The sequence below is a fragment of the Podarcis tiliguerta genome (assembly GCF_965153285.1).
Source record: "Podarcis tiliguerta genome assembly, chromosome: 6".
In the NCBI taxonomy this organism is placed as follows: domain Eukaryota; kingdom Metazoa; phylum Chordata; class Lepidosauria; order Squamata; family Lacertidae; genus Podarcis; species Podarcis tiliguerta.
This window is the reverse complement of record NC_139539.1, coordinates 27720240-27740594: the sequence shown is the minus strand read 5'-3', so window position 1 is coordinate 27740594 and position 20355 is coordinate 27720240. Positions and strand designations below refer to the sequence as shown.

The 20355-nt window shown below is 42.8% G+C and overlaps 1 protein-coding gene and 1 long non-coding RNA gene across 2 annotated transcripts; one reads left to right on the top strand and one right to left on the bottom strand.

The window, feature by feature from the left end:
- Window positions 1-2990: 2990 nt before the first annotated feature.
- LOC310680341 (ubiquitin carboxyl-terminal hydrolase CYLD-like) lies at window positions 2991-15734 on the top strand. Its single transcript, XM_083446932.1, has 12 exons — window positions 2991-3091; window positions 5766-6194; window positions 6691-6823; window positions 7944-8085; window positions 8726-8833; window positions 10551-10630; window positions 10847-10913; window positions 11671-11800; window positions 11980-12088; window positions 12184-12296; window positions 13678-13867; window positions 14626-15734. The coding sequence occupies exons 2-12, from the start codon at window positions 5781-5783 to the stop codon at window positions 14823-14825; spliced, it is 1686 nt and encodes a 561-aa protein (XP_083303058.1). The 5' UTR covers window positions 2991-3091; window positions 5766-5780; the 3' UTR covers window positions 14826-15734.
- Window positions 15735-17969: 2235 nt separating this feature from the next.
- On the bottom strand, window positions 17970-20349 carry LOC310680428. The gene is made up of 2 exons (XR_014512742.1): window positions 19946-20349; window positions 17970-19644 (listed from the first exon to the last, which is right to left on the bottom strand). It is a non-coding gene; the product is annotated as an uncharacterized lncRNA (long non-coding RNA).
- Window positions 20350-20355: the final 6 nt, after the last annotated feature.

Genomic DNA, 20355 nt, shown 5'->3' with positions numbered 1-20355 from the left:
GCATGCCCCATCCATCACTCATGACACAATATTGTATCCCCATGGAGCAGATGGACTGAAATGTTTCAAGGCAAGCTTTTTAAGTATACTGTAATGGGTTGCCTACACAAGTAGCAGAATTGTTGCTGGATTGTAGCATTTTGAACTGCAGAGGGGGGCGAGGAACTATCACATATCTGAGTGCTTCCCTGTTTTGGGGGGGCAGGAAGGGATTCTTTTGTGTGTGCGTGCACACACACATGTGCACACACCACTAACATATCAGAGAAATGGGCAGGGTATTGCCTTTCTTCCTCTCATCTAGATTTCCATGCACCTGAGGGGGGGGGGGAGTTCTTGATGTTTGTGGTTGACTCTTCAATTAAGATTGGATGTGTGCTCCAACAATGGAGAGGAAGAATGCACAGCTTTAAAAGAACTAAATTTTAATGGTTCACCCAGTTGCCACAGTGGTAAGGGACAGTCTTACCACTTTGGTTTTTTAAAGGGTTACTTGACTGCTCCTGCTTGAGTCCTACATCTAGTCAAAACAGTTCTTTAACTTTGTTGATCAATTAATTAACTATAGAACAAAAAGAACTGCATGTCCCCACTGGTTCCCCCTAATACTAAACAAGTAGACAATGAAACAGTTCTGAGATATTAATCATATTATTACAAACATAGAGGGGTTGATGTGTTATAAGAAAAATAATTTGGATCCTGGGTTTCTGTGACAGAAACTTTAGAGAATTTTCAAATGTAGGCACTTAAAATGCATTTGATATTTTGTAAAGTGCGCAGTGTTCTGGGTTTGTTTGTTTATTTCTATTTCCTAGCTTGCCCTATCTCAGAGGCAGGGTGCAATAGATTTAAAATATGCATCTTAGCTGCCCAGTTAAAACCAGCTAATGCGATGTTGAAAGGTAAAATTCCACACTAACTTAACGCCAGGCCTTAACTGCTTGCCCAATTAAAGATTTTCCTTTTTTAAAAATGGCAACAACAAATGCCCCTAAATTTATTCTATAAGTTCCCCCAACTCTCTGGAGCACATTTGGGGAGAGTGTGAGGTACACATAGGGGGAGGAGAGTGGGGGGAAACTTGTTGCACTAGCAGGAATCCTTGTGCTAAGTTAGTGCAGGCATAGGCAAACTCCAGCCCTCCAGATGTTTGGACTACAATTCCCATCATCCCAAGCTAACAGGACTAGTGGTCAGGGATGATGGGAATTGTAGTCCTAAACATCTGGAGGGTCAGAGTTTGCCTATGCCTGAGTGAGTGGAATACTGCCTCAAGTGCTTCCCACAGTACCCCACTAGCCCAATGTCACAGGAGTGCATTGGGTGTGAGGCCATGAAACACAGGAGAAATGTCCATCAACATTTTTAAGGGGAAGAGTTTCACTATATATGTAAATACTCCACCCTTCAATGACACAGTTCTCAATTTGTGACACGATTATGAGTTCCTGTAGATGCACCCTGTAGAATATAACGCACCAGCTGTGGTGAATGAGGCAGAATAAGCCTATTGCAAATAATAATAATTAACTGAGCCAGCAACGTATGTGTGTGTGCTGAGGTTGCGTAACTGCAAATTCTGTGAGGTCACATCTATGTCAAGTTGACCTAGGAGTTCCTTGTTAGTCATAACTTTGTCTTGCAACTAGGATCTTCTAATGGGGAAAAAATGTTAGTATCTCCTTTTTTAACATTTACAGTACACACACCTTTGAAATGAGGATTAGATGCGTCAGAACGGGGGGGGGGGGGGGGCAAAGGGTCAGGAGCCTAGGTCAAGTGGGATCAAGGAGAAAGAAAAATGTCCTTGAAGCTGCCCAGAAATGCCAGCTGCTGTTTCCATACTCAGTACAGATGGTCAATTTGTGGTTGCTTCTACATGACCTCATTATTGAGCATTCTCCCTGATTTGTTTGTGCAAGGTTTGTTAGATAACATTGGCTATTTATTGAGCATGCACTCTGATTAGTTTGCAGGGAGGTTATTCAACATTGCATCAAGCAATTGTTATTCCACTTTGTCCCGGCCATTTTCCCGTCCCGTGTTAGGGACGTGGGTGGCGCTGTGGGTAAAACCTCAGTGCCTAGGACTTGCTGATCGCATGGTCAGCGGTTCGAATCCCCGTGGCAGGGTGCGCTCCCGTCATTCGGTCCCAGCGCCTGCCAACCTAGCAGTTCGAAAGCACCCCCGGGTGCAAGTAGATAAATAGGGACCGCTTTCTGGCGGGAAGGTAAACGGCGTTCCGTGTGCTGCGCTGGCTCGCCAGATGCAGCTTATCATGCTGGCCACGTGACCCGGAAGTGTCTGCGGACAGCGCTGGCTCCCGGCCTATAGAGTGAGATGAGCGCACAACCCTAGAGTCTGGCAAGACTGGCCCGCATGGGCAGGGGTACCTTTACCTTTACCTTATTCAACATTGCATCAAGCAATTGTTATTCCACTTTGTCCTGGCCATTTTCCCGTCTCTTTCATTATTGCACAAAGTCCAGTTTTGTCAAGGGTAGGAGAGAAGGCTTGCTGTGCAAGACCACCAAATCAACTTTTAATTGCGCTACCTGAATCGGGCTTTATTTGATTGAACCCCACCTGGAAATACAGTAGTAACAGCCCAGAAGCAACCTTTAATGCAACAGGGTGATTTCTGTTTTGATTTATGATGGCACTAATCTTTGTCTTTCAATAGGAGTTCAGTCACTGTACAGTACTGGTGTAATAGTGAAGGCAGGTGGGAGCCTTGTAGTGAGGTTAGACTTGCAGAAGACAAAATCCTGTTTACTCCTTTAAGGTTACGGAGGGGTAGATAGTGCATGGACATGGACACGGACAAACAAACACTGTTAAGCACTTTGCACATTGGAAGTGCTTATTTGTTGCCACACTTTAGAAGAGCTGTGGGTCTTCTTTCCAAGGGCGTGACCAGAAGTTAGATATGCCAATGTTGTTCTGTGTCTCTTAAAATCCACCCTGGAGGCTGTACTGTATTGCTACAGAAGAAGCAGGACACACCCTTGCTGCTATTTATAAAAAGAGCAAAGCCGGCTCTTTGCAGTGACTGACAAGCCAGGAATCAGATCTCTTCCAAGGTCAGGTAAGCAAAACTGCATTGTAGGGCTAGATGTAAAAGCAACTTTGTATGCAACAAATAAAAAATAATGAAGCTAGTAAACTGGTAACTTTCCACTTTCATGACTTTGTCTTTAGGTTGATTTGGATATAACAAAAGCTGGAGAGCCAGGTGTGAGGAAATAACATCCAGCCATTATTTTCTATAATGTGTAAATGAAAGTTTGCATTCAAAATGTCAGACAAAAATCTTTCCCCCTCTAAACATTGGATTGTTGTTGTTTAGTCGTTTAGTCGTGTCTGACTCTTCGTGACCCCATGGACCAGAGCACTCCAGGCACTTCTGTCTTCCACTGCCTCCCACAGTTTAGTCAAACTCATGCTTCAAGAACACTGTCCAACCATCTTGTCCTCTGTCGTCCCCTTCTCCTTGTGCCCTCCATCTTTCCCAACATCAGGGTCTTTTCCAGGGAGTCTTCTCTTCTCATGAGGTGGCCAAAGTATTGGAGCCTCAGCTTCACGATCTGTCCTTCCAGTGAGCACTCAGGGCTGATTTCCTTAAGAATGGATAGGTTTGATCTTCTTGCAGTCCATGGGACTCTCAAGAGTCTCCTCCAGCACCATAATTCAAAAGCATCAATTTTTCGGCGAAACATTGGATACACTGAAATAAATGCATTGTTTTACAATGCCATTCAAACCCAATGGTGATCTTCATTTATTTCAGAAAGGGGGAACCTGAAGCACAGTTTCAGCCTCCCCCCAAGTGTCCCTATTTTCCAGGGACATCACTGATTTAGAGAAACCATCCCGGTTTCTGATTTGATCCCGGAATGTCCCGCTTTTCCTTAGGATGTCCCTATTTTCATTGGAGAAATGTTGGATGGGATGGAGTTATCCAACCATTAAGCTTTCTTAAGGCAATCCTGTATAGGAAAGGTTTTTTTTAATGTTGAATGTTTTATTATGTTTTTGTATATGTTGGAAGCTGCTCAGAGTGACTGGGGCTACCCAGTAAGATGTGTGGGGTTTAAATAGTAAAATGATTATTATGGAATGGGATGTCCCTATTTCCATCAGAAAATGTTGTAAGGTATGCAGTTTTCCACATTCAGTATTTGGATTTTTTCCAAGTGTACAATTCCCCTTTTCTGCAATGATATAAATAGTATAATGGTATCTCCCATCTTGCCATGTGATGACTTCAAAAATAGGAGATTTAAAATAGGAAATAGGAGATTTAAAAGAATCAGTGTAACTTTAATCTGTACTATTAACTTACATCTGGCAAAAGTTTTGTGGGTAAAGTTAGCTTTACAGAAGGCTGTAAAAACGCAGGTGTATAGCACTTCTGAGCTAAGGGTGCATTGATTGATTGAGCTGGGGCAGAGAGGGTCACTAACATAGCCTTAAGGTCCCTGAGAAAGAGAAAAAGAACATGAATAGGGGCTTTCTTATTGTTCATTCTATTCATTGAGCACACTGCCTCTAATATGTGCAGCTGGGAGGTGGCGGTGATGGGAGGTGAGTGAGCTCTCTTGGGCTGCATGTAGGAAAAGAAGTGCATCGTGTCAACCATCACGTTTTTGATCTTAGAGAAGCAGCTGTCCCTGGACAGAAATCTGAGCTGAAATCCTGCAGTTCAAAACTAAGCTCAGCAGGCAATCAACTGTTGTTTCTGTTTCCCATTTGTCAATACGGAGAAGATATTGGTCAAATTTACAGATTATTGTAGGGATGAGGAGCCTGAGACCCTCCAGTTTGCTTGGACTAAAACACCCATCATTCCTGACCATTGCCTACACTGGTCAGAGTTGTGGTCCAACAACATCTTTAGGACAACACAGGCGCTCTATCCTTGGGCTACTGAAATATTGTATATGACGTTTGAGCGCTTAGGAAATGTGCTATAGAAACGCCAGGTCATTATAATATGTACAGCTGCATTGCTTAATTGACTAAGGCTGCATTCCTAAGCATACCTACTTACCTGGGGGTAAAGCCTAGTGAACCCAATGGAACTTAAATCTAAGTAGACAAGTAGGCCTTTGACAATTAAGGCATTTTGTAGACAAGTAGGCCTTTGACAATTAAGGCATTTTGTTTTGGAGGACCCATCTATTTTGCTGAATCTATATTGTTCTATTTTGGTAAGAATAGTTTGTGTTACTCATTTTAAATAATTGCAACTGTCCTACATGTTTTTATAGCTGTATATTGTATTATTGGAACTCACCTAAGATTGTAAAGGGCAGGTAAGAAACCTTATATATAAATTATTGTAGCTGATTAAAACATTTTTGATAAATTAAAATTATATTCTAAATTAACTGGGCAACAGATTATTTAAAAATATAATTTTAATATAAAAAACTAGATAAAAAGTGATTTCCTAATAGAGTCCTCTTTTGTCCCACACACAAAAAAAATGGATCTAAGGCAAAACTTGCAACACACTTGCATGATTTAAAAATAATGGAAGTATTCATTCTGTTTCCAAACTACTGCTTTTACTTATATACAACTGTACGCAAATCAAGTCAATTAGTCTGCAACTATAATTAATGAACATGAATTTCTTCAGTTGAGCAACAGCCCTGGTCACACTATAAAACCCCACCAACTATTTATGACCCGAGTTTGTCTCTTGCAAGCCTCTAAGGCAATCATCTCCTATCCTGATTTTTTCATGTTTACAGGTTATATTCACTGCCATGGATTTTGCTCCAGAGAAGAAAGAGGCCTTCATCGTAACTCGAGAGATCTGTGCCGGCAGGAAGAAGATCCCCTTGGGGTCCATAGGATGCTTTGTGGAGGGCAAGCACAGCAAAGGTCGTATAGTTGACATGAAGTCCAGGCCTGTCATAGCCCTGATGAGCAGCCACATAAGACCTCTCAGCCGACACCAGGCTGCCCTGTTGCTCACCATTGAGAGCCCACAAAAGAGGCATAGCCTGTTCTGCAACGAACAGCTCTTCTCTTCCATTTGCTGCATGAGGATCCACGATGTGCTGCAACTACGATATGGCAGAGTGGCGACTGTTGGTATTGTGAAGGGCTTCTGGGAGCGGCGCAGGAAACCGGGCAGTGGAGAGCTGAGGATGGTCCTCATTGAGGTGGAGTTGCTGGTGAGGCCACAGCAGGGCTTAGCTTCAGGGTATTCTGGTACTGTTCTGCTCCTGTTAATGGCCAAGCTTTTAGTTGCTGTGGAGCAAAGCCTTCAAATTCCCCATTTTTCATCACAGGTCCTTCTCTGAATCCACTAATCCTTTAGCCTCTTTGTCTATGCATCTTTGCATCCCTTACTCTTTATCACCTATCCTTAAATATATACTTTATGATACCCCCTATATGACCATTCTTAAATGCATAAGGTACTACCTTTGGCAAATGGAATTGTCCCTAAAATGAACTGGTACTGCCACTGCAGCAACAAGTTTGGGAGGGAAAATATAGACCAGGGATGTGGTAGCTCCCATCAGCCCTATCCATCATGGCCAGTGATCAAGAATGATGGGAGATGTAGTCCAACTGATACAGGTTCCCCGTCCTTGGTATGGATTATTGCTTCAAAAAAGCAGTATTCTCAACACCGATTACTATTTTCTTTGCTTCTTAAACCAGGATCCAGGAATTATTGCCCTTGGTAACAGCTCCTCCAGGCTGAAAATCGATGCAAGCAAGATTGTCGCTGTTAGCTCCAGCATTACCAACCCCATTTGGTGCAAAGAGATTGGCCAAAGATCCCTTAAGAAAGGTAAGAGTAGGTGATGAAGTTGCAAGACCTCAGCCCCCTAAAATTTCCAGTTTGTTTGCACAATATTTCTTATTAAAGAGATCCATGGTTTTGAGATCATTGTCCCCCAATTTCTTAGTTCTTGTGATATCCGGGAAGATCACAAACAAATGAGTTATGCTTTATGCTTCACGACCTTGGTGTGCCTGGTAGTGTGTTTGTGCACCTGTAAGAGACATGCCTGTTATGTAATAGAAGTGCCATTCCCCTCTCTGGGTGTGGCTCCCAACATAACTCAGTGGGAAGGAGCTGGAACCTTAGTCTTGCCTGGGCAGTGAGTCTTAGCTAGTTGCTGTTAAAAATAAATACAACTACTGAAGTTCCCCTGACCTCCTGCTTCCCTCCTGCCACTTTCTGTCATTAGGGCAGACCCACTGCAAATTTTCTTTCCCAAACTTACAGGGCAAGAGCAAGCGGCAATACTATGTGACCTGAAAGGGACTTCACAAGATCTCTTCCAGTGCCACAGAAAGTGCTGGGATGCAACTCAAAATCCAGCCACCCCAGGCTATTGCTTAGATTGCTTGGCAGTTGGGCATAAAACACAGGGCAGTATTTCAAGGCATCATAGGCTTGCATCCATGGGAGGGGCCTTACAGTCCTCAGGGATCTGAAATTCTGATCACAGGGAGGAGAGTAAGAACGTTCAGAATTCCCCTCTTTCAATCCCCTTTCAGGTTTCCCTGGGGGTCTGCAGGCCCTCAATGTTAAGGTTGCCATATGTCGAAAAGTAAAAACCAAGACACCCCAAAAAGTTGTTGAGCTTTTTTTTAGTTTACTTGCCAAAGATCCAGGACATATTGCCCCCCTGGACGTCACTTCTGCCTTTGAAATCCCCGTAATGTCCAGGAAAATCTGGACATAAGGCAGCCCTACTCCATGTTGTAGTTGTGGGACTACAACTACCATCATCCCTGACCATTGATCATGCTGGCTGGGACTGAGGGGAATTGGAGTTCAGCAGCAACATCTGGAGAGCCGTGTGTTCCCCATATGTCTTGCTTTAGGTATTTTGGCTCTCGTGGTGAAGGTAGGGTTAATAACAGGACCATCATTTACCACACCCCAACTGTTCTTCTAGCGGGCAGTTACATAATGGAGCACTTGGCAGAGGATGATGCTGAGGCAGCATGGGAACATGACGTCCTACAGAAGATGGAAGGCATCATGAAGGGCATCCAGGGGCATTGCAACTCCTGCTACCTAGACACTACCCTCTACAGGTTTGTTCAGTGCTGGCTCTAGTTGGGGTCCAGCTCTGTGGTCTCTCCATCGTTCCACACTGCCTCCTGCATTCAGCAATGCATTCAGCAAACCCTTCTCCCCTTTATTTTGCTGCCTTTTCCTGATCATAGTGCTTTGGTCTTTTTTGCAATCTTCATGGTCCTGTCCTTCCTGCAAAATAGACCAGGAATAGCCAACATAGGCCCTACAGATGGACTCCACATTTGGAAGCTGTATGCCTCTGAATGCCAGTCGCTGGGAATGGCCGGGGGGGGGGGGAGTGCTGTTGCGCTCATGTCCTGCTTTCATGCTTCCCATGATGGCACACTGGAGAACAGAATGTTGGACTAGATGACACATTGGCCTGATCCAACATGGTTCTTTTTAGGATTGCAATTTCCATCATCATCACCACTGACCATGCCTGATGGAGCTGATGGAAGCTGTAGTTTAGCAGCATATGATGAGCTGCTACACATTGACTACTAGACGAAGCCAAAATGATACTTAGCCCTTGGAGGGCCAGTTCCATCAGCAGCTACACTAGGAAGTAGCAGGCCATGGTACCCCTTCTGCACAATGGTGATGACCTCCCTTTCTATTTCAGTTCATGTGTTTTATGTGCACATTTCTTTGCAGTTTATTCAGCTTCTCCTCTGCCTTGGATGGCATCCTCTATTCATCTGAGGTGCGCGATGCAACAGTGCAGCAAATCTTGAGGCAGCAGATTGTGCAGCCTTTGAGACAGTGAGTTCCAGTGCATGTTCAAAGTGCTTGTACTCTGTCTGTGGTATTCATGTGCTCAGTGATGGACTATAATTTATTATTATAGGAATAAGGGAACTTTTCATCCTGCCCAATTAAGCAGCTCAATAATAGAAAATACCATACTGTAGAGGTAGGGGACAGCTAGTGGGGCCAGATCCTGTTCTCCCCACTCCCATGGACCATGTTGATTACACGATAGCATTTCAAGGATCTCTCTAGTGCTGGAGATCCTATCTGGGCTCGCTGTCACCACTGATAAGCCAGTGGGCACTGCAGCAAGCCTCACTTGTCAAGTAACAATTGTGAGTGCACTTAAAGGCTCCCAGCGATTTCTTTGCAGCCGTGTCTCTACCTGCCCCACACCTGATGTCACCTGTTACATTTGGGGGCAATAGCCTTCTGGGCCAAACTGGAGCCTATGCCAGGCCTGATTTAGCCCACAGGCCAGAGGTTCCCCACTGCCACCTTATTTATTTTAGGAAACGCACAAAGAGCAAGAACTCCTTCCCCTGGCCAGTGAAAATTAGTATGCAGAGTGGTTGAAAGAACTGATCAAAATGTCCACAGAAGTAATTATTGGTGTGATTACGACAGCTTCTCAAAGAGCAAATTGCTGGCCTGTGTTAATTAGTACAGAGCAGGGGGTTGGGAAATGAATCAGGCTAAACTCCAAGAGATGACATTGTCACAGCATGCCCACTTGCCCCACAGCTGCTGGAGAAGTAGCACTGGCATCAATGCTGACTTCTGGTGACATCTCACCAGAACTCGCTGCTGCTGCTTTGCACCACAGAGGCACAACCTAGGTGAGGGGTGCAGCAGGGGTGCAGCATAATAGCAGCAGCTGGGTGGGGCAGCACTTCCCATTTCCCCTCAAGCCACGAAAGAGGATGCACCACCCCATCTTTAGATGTTGCTGCAGTATCACTTCTCTCACCCCTGACCAGCAGCCATGATGAATTGCAGCTTCCACTAGCACCAGCCAACATCTGGACAGCCACATGTTCCCCACCCCTGCTTTCTAGTGAAGTCGTGCATTTCACGGCATTATATACATTTCATGGAATTCATAAAACACGTTACTGTTAAGAGAAAATAGAGCTATAGCCTTAATTTTTTCAGGTAGCCCTTGAAGGAAATATCCTTGTTATCATGCAAACACCAGCACATCTGCTTCCAGGTGCAGATTTTAAGGATCTTCTTTGCACCATTGAATGAACCGGCTTTTCAGGAAGGCATGAGCTGATGTTTAATAGCTCATCTAGTATTTTCCCTTTATACTCTCCACTTCCCCCAAGTGATAGGAATTTGCAGGGCTGTCTATTACAAAGGTCAGTTTCATGGAGAGAATGTAGGCTGTTTCGTGTTGTAGTTGGTCAAAGAGGCTAAACAACATGTTTAGCTTTTTAAAAATAAATAAATATGTAATTATACACATTGAGCATGGAGAAGACACAGCAGGATTAACCTTGAAACAGCATCAGTTTCTGCCAAAGCAGCTGCATTGCCTTGCAGCTCCCTGGGGCTGGTTTTTTCCTAGGCAGTCCCAACAGCACACATTTCTTTCTCTAGCTAAAGACAAAATTGTGAGCAGGCAGGTGCAACCATCATTCGTAGATGATCTGGGTTGCTCATTAATGAACATTAATTGTAAGCAGGCGAGCACATAGCTCATGCAAGTATTGATCTTTCCCAGGCATGGCTATGTGGGAGCTGAGAATGTGATGAATTTGAGGAGGTCGCTGCGATGTGACAGCTTTGTTACAGAAGAGAAAGGTAAGGGACAATGTCATGATAGCCCTTTCAATGCACCTCTGGGGGCACGGGGATGTCACTTTGCCACTGCTTGCTTCCCTCCTCCCCTAAAAAATACACTCAGACACTTTGAAGTATCTGGAATATGTCCACAAATGAAGAGTGTGCAAACTAGGAGTATAGTTCTGCACATTGCTGCAGGCCTTTTGCTATCCTAATGGAGACTACTGTTGACAGATCCAGAGGAGTTTCTGAATGTCCTTCTCAGAGAGGTCTTGGCTGTAGAACCCTTGCTCAAAATCAGGTATGGCTTTGATCTTTTTTTTTATCTTGGCTCTGAGGGCCAGTCACCAGGGCAGTATATCTATCATGTGACTAGGGATGCCAACTCTTAGATTCATAAAATCTGGTGACTAGGCAAGGCCTAGGATTGGAGCCCATTTCATTGCAGCACTGGGTGTGGGTGGGAGCCTAGCTGTGTCACATGGATGAGGACAGACGGCATTGAGTTGAGATAGGTTGGGAGGTGAAGTTTTTCAGTAGGAAGGAGCCCAACACAAAAGCTGTTAATTTGCCTAAGAGGTACAGCTTCTATAAATTGGCTGAAAATGAGAGGGCAGGGGAAACAACTTGAAAGCAAGAAAACAACAGCCTGGTCAATATTATACTCCAATAATGACATTTTTAAAAACATGGTGGTAGTAGTCAAGCCATACACAGCTACCTGTGCTGTTTTGATTGGGAAGGTATGGCTTGACCCAGATTCTTTGCCTCCAGGCAAACACTGCCAGCTCCACAGTTAAGCCTCCAGAGGTAATATTTGTAGCTCTCTCTTGTAATGCAATGAATATATTCCTGCAGTAGATCTTGGTCCTGACAAATGTGGGTGGTTTTGCTGGCCTTAGAGCAAGTGATTCATCCTCCATGCCATTTTTGTACAGACTTTTACTAGACAGTGCACTTGTGATAGTGGGTTAACATTGGTATACATCTACACGTACATAATATGCTTCGAAACAACTGAGCTTCAAAACTTCTTCCCCCCCCAAAAAAAAATTTAGGTCAGACAACGAAGTGCTAGAATATAATTGCTACCAGATCCTTGCAGAGAAAGATGCTACAATCAAAGTGCCCATTGTGCAGCAGCTACTGGAAAAATCCCTGCTCTCATATGGCTTAAAGCTGGATGAGGTATGCAACTAGCTTTAGGTAGCACTGTGTATATTTCAAGGTTAGAATATTGGATTCTCGGTATTTTAAAGACCTCAACAACAACCAAGAATGAGCAGTTCTATTTGGACCACTCCATCTTGAGCCAATTTACAGCAAAACACATACAAACACTCTTCAAAAAGGTCCATTTCTTCCAGATTCCTTCATGCCTCATCTTACAGATGCCTAGGTTTGGGAAGAGCTATAAGAAGTTTTCATCAGTGTATCCCTCTCTCGAGCTTGACCTCACAGATATGGTGGAGCAAGGTAAATCAAAGATTTGATACTGGTTGGGTTTGATGTTACTAAAAACCGATTGAAGACTGCTGTAACAAACCTGGGTTCTTTTTCTATGATTGTAGCTCCACGGGTGTGTTGTGTTTGTGGAGGAGAGGCAGCCCACGGATGCTCACGGTGCCAACTGGATTCCCTCCTGCATCCCAAACTCATTAAACTGTTTGAGAACCTTTCTAAGGTACAAAGGAGCAATGAAATATTATTTCATGATAGGTCAGTGGGAGGGTTCTGTAATGACATTGGCAAGAGTTGCTAGCAGGTAGCCAAATGGTCCATGTGAACAATGAGCCTTTGTCCTCAGGTTTTTTATTAAATTTTCATAACTTTAACCAATTAATTTCAAATCTGTTACACATTTCTGTTACAATTTGACTTACCACCTTTCATTCCATGCTTTTTTTACACCCACCCCTTTCTCCTACTGCATAATATCACACATTTCAACTAATACACAGTCCTCTATTTCATATATTATCAGTTTCTTCCTGTTGCTCAGATTTCAAATCCTGCTCACAGTTTCATTTGGTCATCATATTTTTTTCAAATAACCCAAAGAAGGCTTCTACTCTTCTATAAATTGTCCATCATATTGATCTCTTACTTTCGCTTCTAGCTTTGCCAGTACCGCTTAGTAACTGTGAGCCTCTGTCTTCATCTTCAGGGATTTATTGCTACAACTTCTTGCACACTTACATGTGGAGTTACCCACCCACCAGGCAAACAAGCAAAAATTAGGCGTACCAGCTTTGGCACAATTTCAACAAACAATATTCTCCCTGTAGGTAGAGATGTGCATAGTTATCTCTGCTAGATTTCTGCTGGTTGTGCAGCTGTAAAAGGCACAGCACCCTCCCTGGAAAAGTTTGTAAATTTACCTCAAGGATCTTCCTTCAGAACTCTGTAACCTGCATATTCTCCTTCCTCCTCCATAACATGATAACTTGTATTCTAGGAAACAACACATTCTCCCTATTGGGAAACCCAAAAGTATGTCCCAACTAGTTAGCCTCCCAGAATCCTCTTTGCACAATAAACATTCCAGGTACCTTAGGCAATTTCTTGGCCAAGAGTTCCAGTTATAGTGAAAAACCAGCTACTCAGATGGCACAGTGTGTACCGGGCTGTCAGCTAGGGGTTTATTATTATTAATTAATTTACAAATTTGCCTTTTACGTTTTTATGTCTCAAGGCTATTTACACAGACATGGCTAAAATGGTTTTTAAAACAGTACAAAGAAATCTGAAAATAGGTTTCAAAGCAATGCAAAGTGAACACCTGAAGGAGCGAGGTCTTTTCATGCAGTTGGAGAAGCCTGCCAAAACAAAAATGTCTTCAATTGTGTCTGGAAAATACAGGTGGTGGCCTCCTGCTGTAGTTCAACAGGTTTGCAAAGATCAAGCCTACATTGCTGGACTGCACTGAAGGGTGACACAGTCAAAGTGTGACACCCAGGATTAGCACAAGGAAACAGAACATTATAATCACCACTTCAAGATGAGGAAAAGCCCGAAAAACAGTGTCGAATTCTGACTAACATTCATCTGTTTCTTTCATCCAGCCACCATCTCATCGAATTGGACCGAAGCATCCTTACAAAGAACGAGGACCCAACAGCCCTCCCACAAAGCAGTACACCTTGGATCTCTTTGCCGTCCTTTGCATAGAAAGCAGCCATTACGTGGCTTTTGTTAAATACGGCCCCTTGAGACACTCCTGGCTTTTCTTTGACAGCATGGCTGGCACACTGGGTAAGCAAGGATCTTGGGCCTTATTTGTGGGGGTTATTCTAAAAACCAAAGCTCCGCCAGCTTCAACACGTGTTTCCAAGGTTTTCTCACCCTTTCCCATTAGTTCTTACTTCCTCCCTATTTTCACTTGGACATGGCTTTCTTCAGCGCTGCTGAATCATGGCAACAAATATAATTACTGTCTTGCTCTTCACAAGCTCACACAATGCTTAACTACAGGCATCCCCACCACCACTTACGCAGGGGTTACATTTTGGGGCCCCCGTGAGCATAAGTGAAATTGCGTAAAGTGGGGGGGGGCACCCTCTAAAAAGGCTCTAAATGCCCATTTCCCGCCTGCTCTCTAGCTCTCTCTCCACACACAACTCTCTCCAACTAGAGTTGAAGTTCTGGGGCCAGCTAGAGGACGCACAGAAAAGCAGCAGCAACATGCAGCAGCTGTGCTACCCCAGGCGTCAGCTGCTAGGTGAGGAGGCTGAGCAACCTAAACAAAGCCCTGCTGTGCCTCCAGTCTCTTTAGGGCTCCCTCTGTCCTCACCGACGTCTTTTTGGGGCTCTGGGGAGGGTCTCCTCGTGTGTCACAAGGACTCTTCAGCTCTCTTTTCCATTTCCTGGTATGATTCTATAAATAAAAAATGGAGATGCTATATGTACTTCTCCATGTTTATTTGTTTGCTTTGTAACACAATACAATCTCTACTGAAAACTAATAATAATCTTTAGCTGCCTTTTTTTAAACTGTCCTTGTTTTTCTTTAGAAAATGAGAAAGGAACTAACATTCCTGTGGTCAAGGCCTGCCCTCAGATTGGAGACTATCTGGCTATGACACCTGAGGAATTTGCTACTGTGGACACCAAGCAGATGGATGCTTTTTCCAGAAGATTTTTCTGCGATGCTTACACATTCATGTACCAAAAGCCACAGCATGCTTCTTACAAGTATTGGTTCAGAAACTGAGCTCTCTCTGAGCCAGATCTTGGAGGGAGAATTTAAAAGCTCACAAGGACCACCATCTTTCTGCTGGGAGACAGAAGCATGAATGCTGGAACTGCCAGGTTATAGGCTTCTAATAAACCCCACCTCCAACGTAACAGCATTGGTCTGCGTTATAGCAAGCCATTGCTTTCAAAGACATATTTTCTGGACAATCATTTTCTGAAATTATCTTCCGGTTGACACACTGGTGTAAAGGTGGAAATCCCTCTCCACTTTGCAAGATGCCAAGGAAGACTGCCCAAGTGATTGTGTTGTGTTGCATCTCTACAACACCTGCAAGGTGAGGAGAGATATTTTCCTGAAGGAACATCCCAACCTACCTTGCCTGGCAGCAGAGGATGTTGTACCTGTGCGCCAGGTGGGCATCAGCCTTGTTCACTGAAGGCTTCTGAAGCTGCTTTCATCAGGCACTGAAAATGAGCTCTTACCTCATACATACAATTTATTTGTTGAATATTCATCCTGATTTGCATCTACAAAGCTTACATGGAGGTTAGATTATATTCTTTATTGAGCTTTTATTCCAATTTCTTTGTGGGGAGGTTATAGGACAACTGGCATTCATCTCATTTTATTTGTGGGGTGTTTATACATCATCTTGTTAATTGTTCACTCATTCTACACATTACAATGCATTTTCTCACCACCTTCCTGGCAGCTATGGTAGTGACAATAGTGCCTTAATTGTCTGAATCCCACCTGCAAAATACTGACAATCTAGAGGTGCCCAAGGTCAGTTCATTTGCAACAATTACCCATCTCCCACCCGGAGACCTTTCCTGTCCAGCACCCTGCGTATGACTTTATTTAGATCCTGCTGTTTAAGCTCTTATTGTTTTGTAGTTTTTATATAAATGTTGTTTTTAAGTATTCTTTTTGTACTGTGTTGTCTTGGCTCTATGACTGTAAGGGTGGTTTATAAAGAATATAACGAAATGAAAACACATAACTTCCCACACAGCCCTACAAGCCACTTTTAGAGAGCTTTTGTTTTCACCTGTAATTCCTGCCAACCATAACTTTTCTGAATGAAGAAAAATTTACATTTTTATTGAATGAGTTGGACTGGTAGTGTGGGAAGAGTGGGAGAGGTGAGAGTCAAGGATCGGTCCTCAGGAAGGTGGGTGATAGCTTCAAGTGTTCAGCTGTGCTAGAGGATGGTTTGACAAACCTGTCAGCTGGTAAGAGTTCATTTTACATACCCATGTTCTTTTCCAAGACAGTGGGAATAGAACTGGAAGCAATCTCCCTTGGGATATGCAGCTGGAAGCTGGGAAATAGCGATTACTGAAGATAGGGGTATGAGATTCCCCTTAGGTTAACCATCCTGTAGCAGCTCTATCTGAAAGAGAAACATTCACATACAGTGGTACCTCGGGTTAAGTACTTGATTCGTTCCAGAGGTCTGTTCTTAACCTGAAACTGTTCTTAACCTGAAGCACCATTTTAGCTAATGGAGCCTCCGGCTGCCGCTGCGCCACCGGAGCACGATTTCTGTTCTCATCCTGAAGCAAAGTTCTTAACCCGAGGTACTATTTCTGGGTTAGCGGAGTCTGTAACCTGAAGCGTATGTAACCTGAAGCGTGTGTAACCTGAGGTACCACTGTATTCTGAACAAATTTCATTAACAGCTGATAAGATTGCAGTCTGAACTTTGCAGCAAGATATTCAGAGGGTTGGAAGAAAAGGCTTAATAATGGCAACAAGCTTCTGTGTGTGGGGGGGTGTATGACAGGTGGAATAATGTTTTGATACTGTGCTTGGCTCAGGGTGTGTGTTCAGACAGAAGCTGTGTGTTCCCTGTTATGCTTCTGGAACTGCCCAATGGAAAGCAAACTGGTCACAAAGTGTGGCTGTGAAAGTCCTGGATGGCTACAAAGGGTATTAGCAAAATATGTGCAGGGAGGGCAAACCAATATCAGATGAAGCATACCACCAGGTGAGCCTATCCTAACTTGATCAACAAATCCTAGTTAAAACAAAGCATGGATGCATTTGGATAAAATGCTAAGCCATTAAGTGTTATCTTCAGTGTTCTTGGTCTCAAACACTTTAGAAACGGTTGCTGGTTTGGTCTCCTGTTCATATTTGTATTAACAGGCATTGATTTGGAAAAATAATAATCAGGCACAGCATCAAGGATCGTGTTCTTAGCACACCAATGAGTAAAATCCACATCAAGCTGACTCTGTACCTATCATAGATAGATGTCTTCAAAAGTCTGGGCTGAAGCTGGTCATTCCATTTCAGTAGACTGAAGCACAGATGAAACAGTAGCACCACATTTCTGAGGGCAACGGAAGAACGATTTTCCAGTAACAAGTTATTGTTTCCTGACTGTGAAACCTCAGTGCCCAACCAGTATGAAATAAAGTCAATGGAATTACACAGAGTGCATAACATAAAGCAAGAGTAATGATTATCCCCTCATGATCTGTAAATTATAACACAAAACCAAGATACTCTAGTGAGCGACTTTGGGTAGATACAAAGGCTCACATATGCAAATGGAAGTTTTGCTTTTTGTTGCCTTGAAGGCTGCTTCTGAAACTCCCCAAGTTTTCATTTGGGCAGAGATGAGGAACCTGTGGCCATCCAGATAATGTTGGACTCAAAGTCCTACCATCTCCAGCCAGCACAGACAACGATCAGGGATGATTGCAGTTATACTCCAATATTAGAGAGGGCCACAAATCCCCCACCTCTGTTTTAGAAGTAGCTTGCCAAGCGGTGCAGGGCTGTTTGTAAATCACCTGGATGCTTCCAAACCCAGCATCACACCTGTACTGAGAGCGCCTGCCACAGGCAGCATGCATCCAATGCAAAATGTTTATGCAGAATCAATGTATTGTGGGAGTCAGGCATGAGAAATCACACTGCAAAAGACCAAACACTCATAGCACAATAACAAATTACTTCAAAGAAAGCAGGAGAACTTCATTCACTCTGTGATGAGAACCAATTCTTAAGATCACATAGGCTAGTAATACTAGTCATCCTTTTTTATCTAGTAAGCAAGTATTAAGGGAGAAGTCAGCCCTCAATATATAAGCCATTGTCTGAAATAAGAGCATGCCAGTACAAATGAAAAAGCAACATACCAGCTTCTTAATCATGTGACATTTATTAGAGAGCTTTCATGTATAAAATGATGTACTGTATCTGGTAGGTGACTGAAAGTGTAAGTAAACAAAATCAGATGCTGACTGAGAAATGGAATTTTAAACCCAGCAGAGATGAAAATTCTGAGGAGAAAAGGTGACTCCTTCTGGTTGATGAGGCGAATGAGAGATTAAATCCACAAACCAGATAAGCAGAGGCTGTTAGTTGGCAACGAAGCCTGCAAGAGCAGCACCTGCCATGGCTCCCAGTACATAAAGTACTTCAGGCTTTCATTTCTTTTGGCAGAATTCTAACAACTAACCAACGAAGAAGAAAATAGAAGTTTAAGAAAAGTACATTGAAGGTGACCTTGCTAAGTCAAAAATGCAAAAATGAGGGCTTAACAGAAGACTAAGAAGAACTAGGAATTAATCCACAGTGTGTTAAGACTCAAGTCAGGTTGTCACCATAAGGCAGTCTTAGTGCAAAGCTCTTCTCTCTGCCCATTCATCTGAGATTATGATGAGAACAGACAGGCCTGGTCCTAGAAGAGACTACTTCCTAAATATATCCATGGAGACTGTGATGCATATTTTAGAAAAGATCTACAGTTAAAAATTGTAAGTGACCTAAACTAATGTACAGCCACCAACATGGTTATATTTAATGTCTTTATTTAATAATCGGAAACATCAAAATTGAAATTGTAGATCAATCCACTCCCACCCTGAAAGTGTTAATTTTGTGTACAGAACATTAGCTGCTTTAATTATTCCGTGTGTTGTGTTTCAACTTCAAAATCCTAGAAAGATCCTGAAGTAACTGAGTTCTGAAATACGTCTTGTTTTGTGCATTTAGACCACTGAACTCTGAGGTAGGCTCTGAGAACTGAATTAATTTGTTAACTGAACCATTACTGTGTTCCTAAACCATGGTTACTGTTTGTGAAAGTTCAGTAATTAAGCCAGGTAAATCCAGCACTTGCTCCACAAGGAATTAATGACAAAGTTTTAGGAAATAATCTGAAGATTCTGGTTATAACACTGTTAAGCAACCAAAATTTAAGTAACCCTGAATGAACCAGTTAAAGACATTAATACTTAATACAATCAATTATCAGATCAGATCTTTAATTTTCTTAAAACAAGCCGAGGACAACCATTAAACTCTATGCTCTTGTAATCATTTCTGTAGAGTTCGCCTCCAACCAAATGCCTCATGATGTTTATGGTTTTAAAAACATACGTCTAGCGAACGGAAGACAAGTCACAAACTGATTCGATCTCATTCAGAGAGGGCAAGATAATGGACACAAATTAATTAATAAGGTCACCCTTTTAGAATACAGAAGTTTGCCGTCACTGTACCAGGCAAAATCACAGAGAAGGTTGAAAGGTCGAACAGTCTTGTATTGTTTGCAAAACATTGTGATGGCTTTTTTAAAAGTTCTGCAAAAGCAACATTTCTTTAAATAATCAGACAGGCTCAATTTCTCTTCTTAGAAGCCATTTGGCTTGTCCCATCTCCTTGGACCACAGGTATAAAAATGGGCTTATTTTACCTCCCCCCAGTTCATCAGAGGCTGCTTCTTAAAGTATTATTCAACTTATGAATACAACTGATTTGGCCGACTTCATCAATCATAATGGATGGCAGTGTAGAAGATTATCCAAACAACCTGAAAGGAAGTACAAACAAGATGACATCAGCAGCAAAGAACCTGATGTTTGGATTCAGTATTATGCTTTCCTCTTTTTGAATAAGACTGAAACAACAGGTCATAAAAAGCTTTACAATTAGCTCTGTACTATAATCTGTAATTAGATGGGAAGGAATCAGAATGAGGGAACAAACAGTATAAATATATATTTATACTTATATTATTTATAATATATTTATGCTTCTTAGGTGGTGATCTGTCACTTGTTTTACAATATGTGCTCAGGGCCAACAGTCAACAAATAAGGAGTATAGATTACCAAAAACAATGCAAAAGATGTCATGAACCCTTCTTTCGTTAGTTCCCAAGTTCCACCATACTCTTCTTCATCTATCTGCTGGAAGCTACTAAAATAGAGGTACAGGACACCAGCATTTATCAGGCAGAATCTGGAAGGGAGAAAGAAGCATATTGGAAACCATCACTTTCAACTTGCACAATGTAAAGACATCAGATGTGTCAGCCACACTCCACCAGGATGTTTTCTTGTGCAAGCTACATTGAAATTAATGGGAGATGCTGAAGAGCACTACTATGCTCTTATGTAGCTCTCATTCCTTTCAATAGAGCATTCGCAGGACATCTCTCTGGTGGTGTGTGCTTCATTGGTCAGATTCATTTCTTCTACTCTGCCCTTTTCATGGCAGGGCTACCTCTGAGGACACAGTA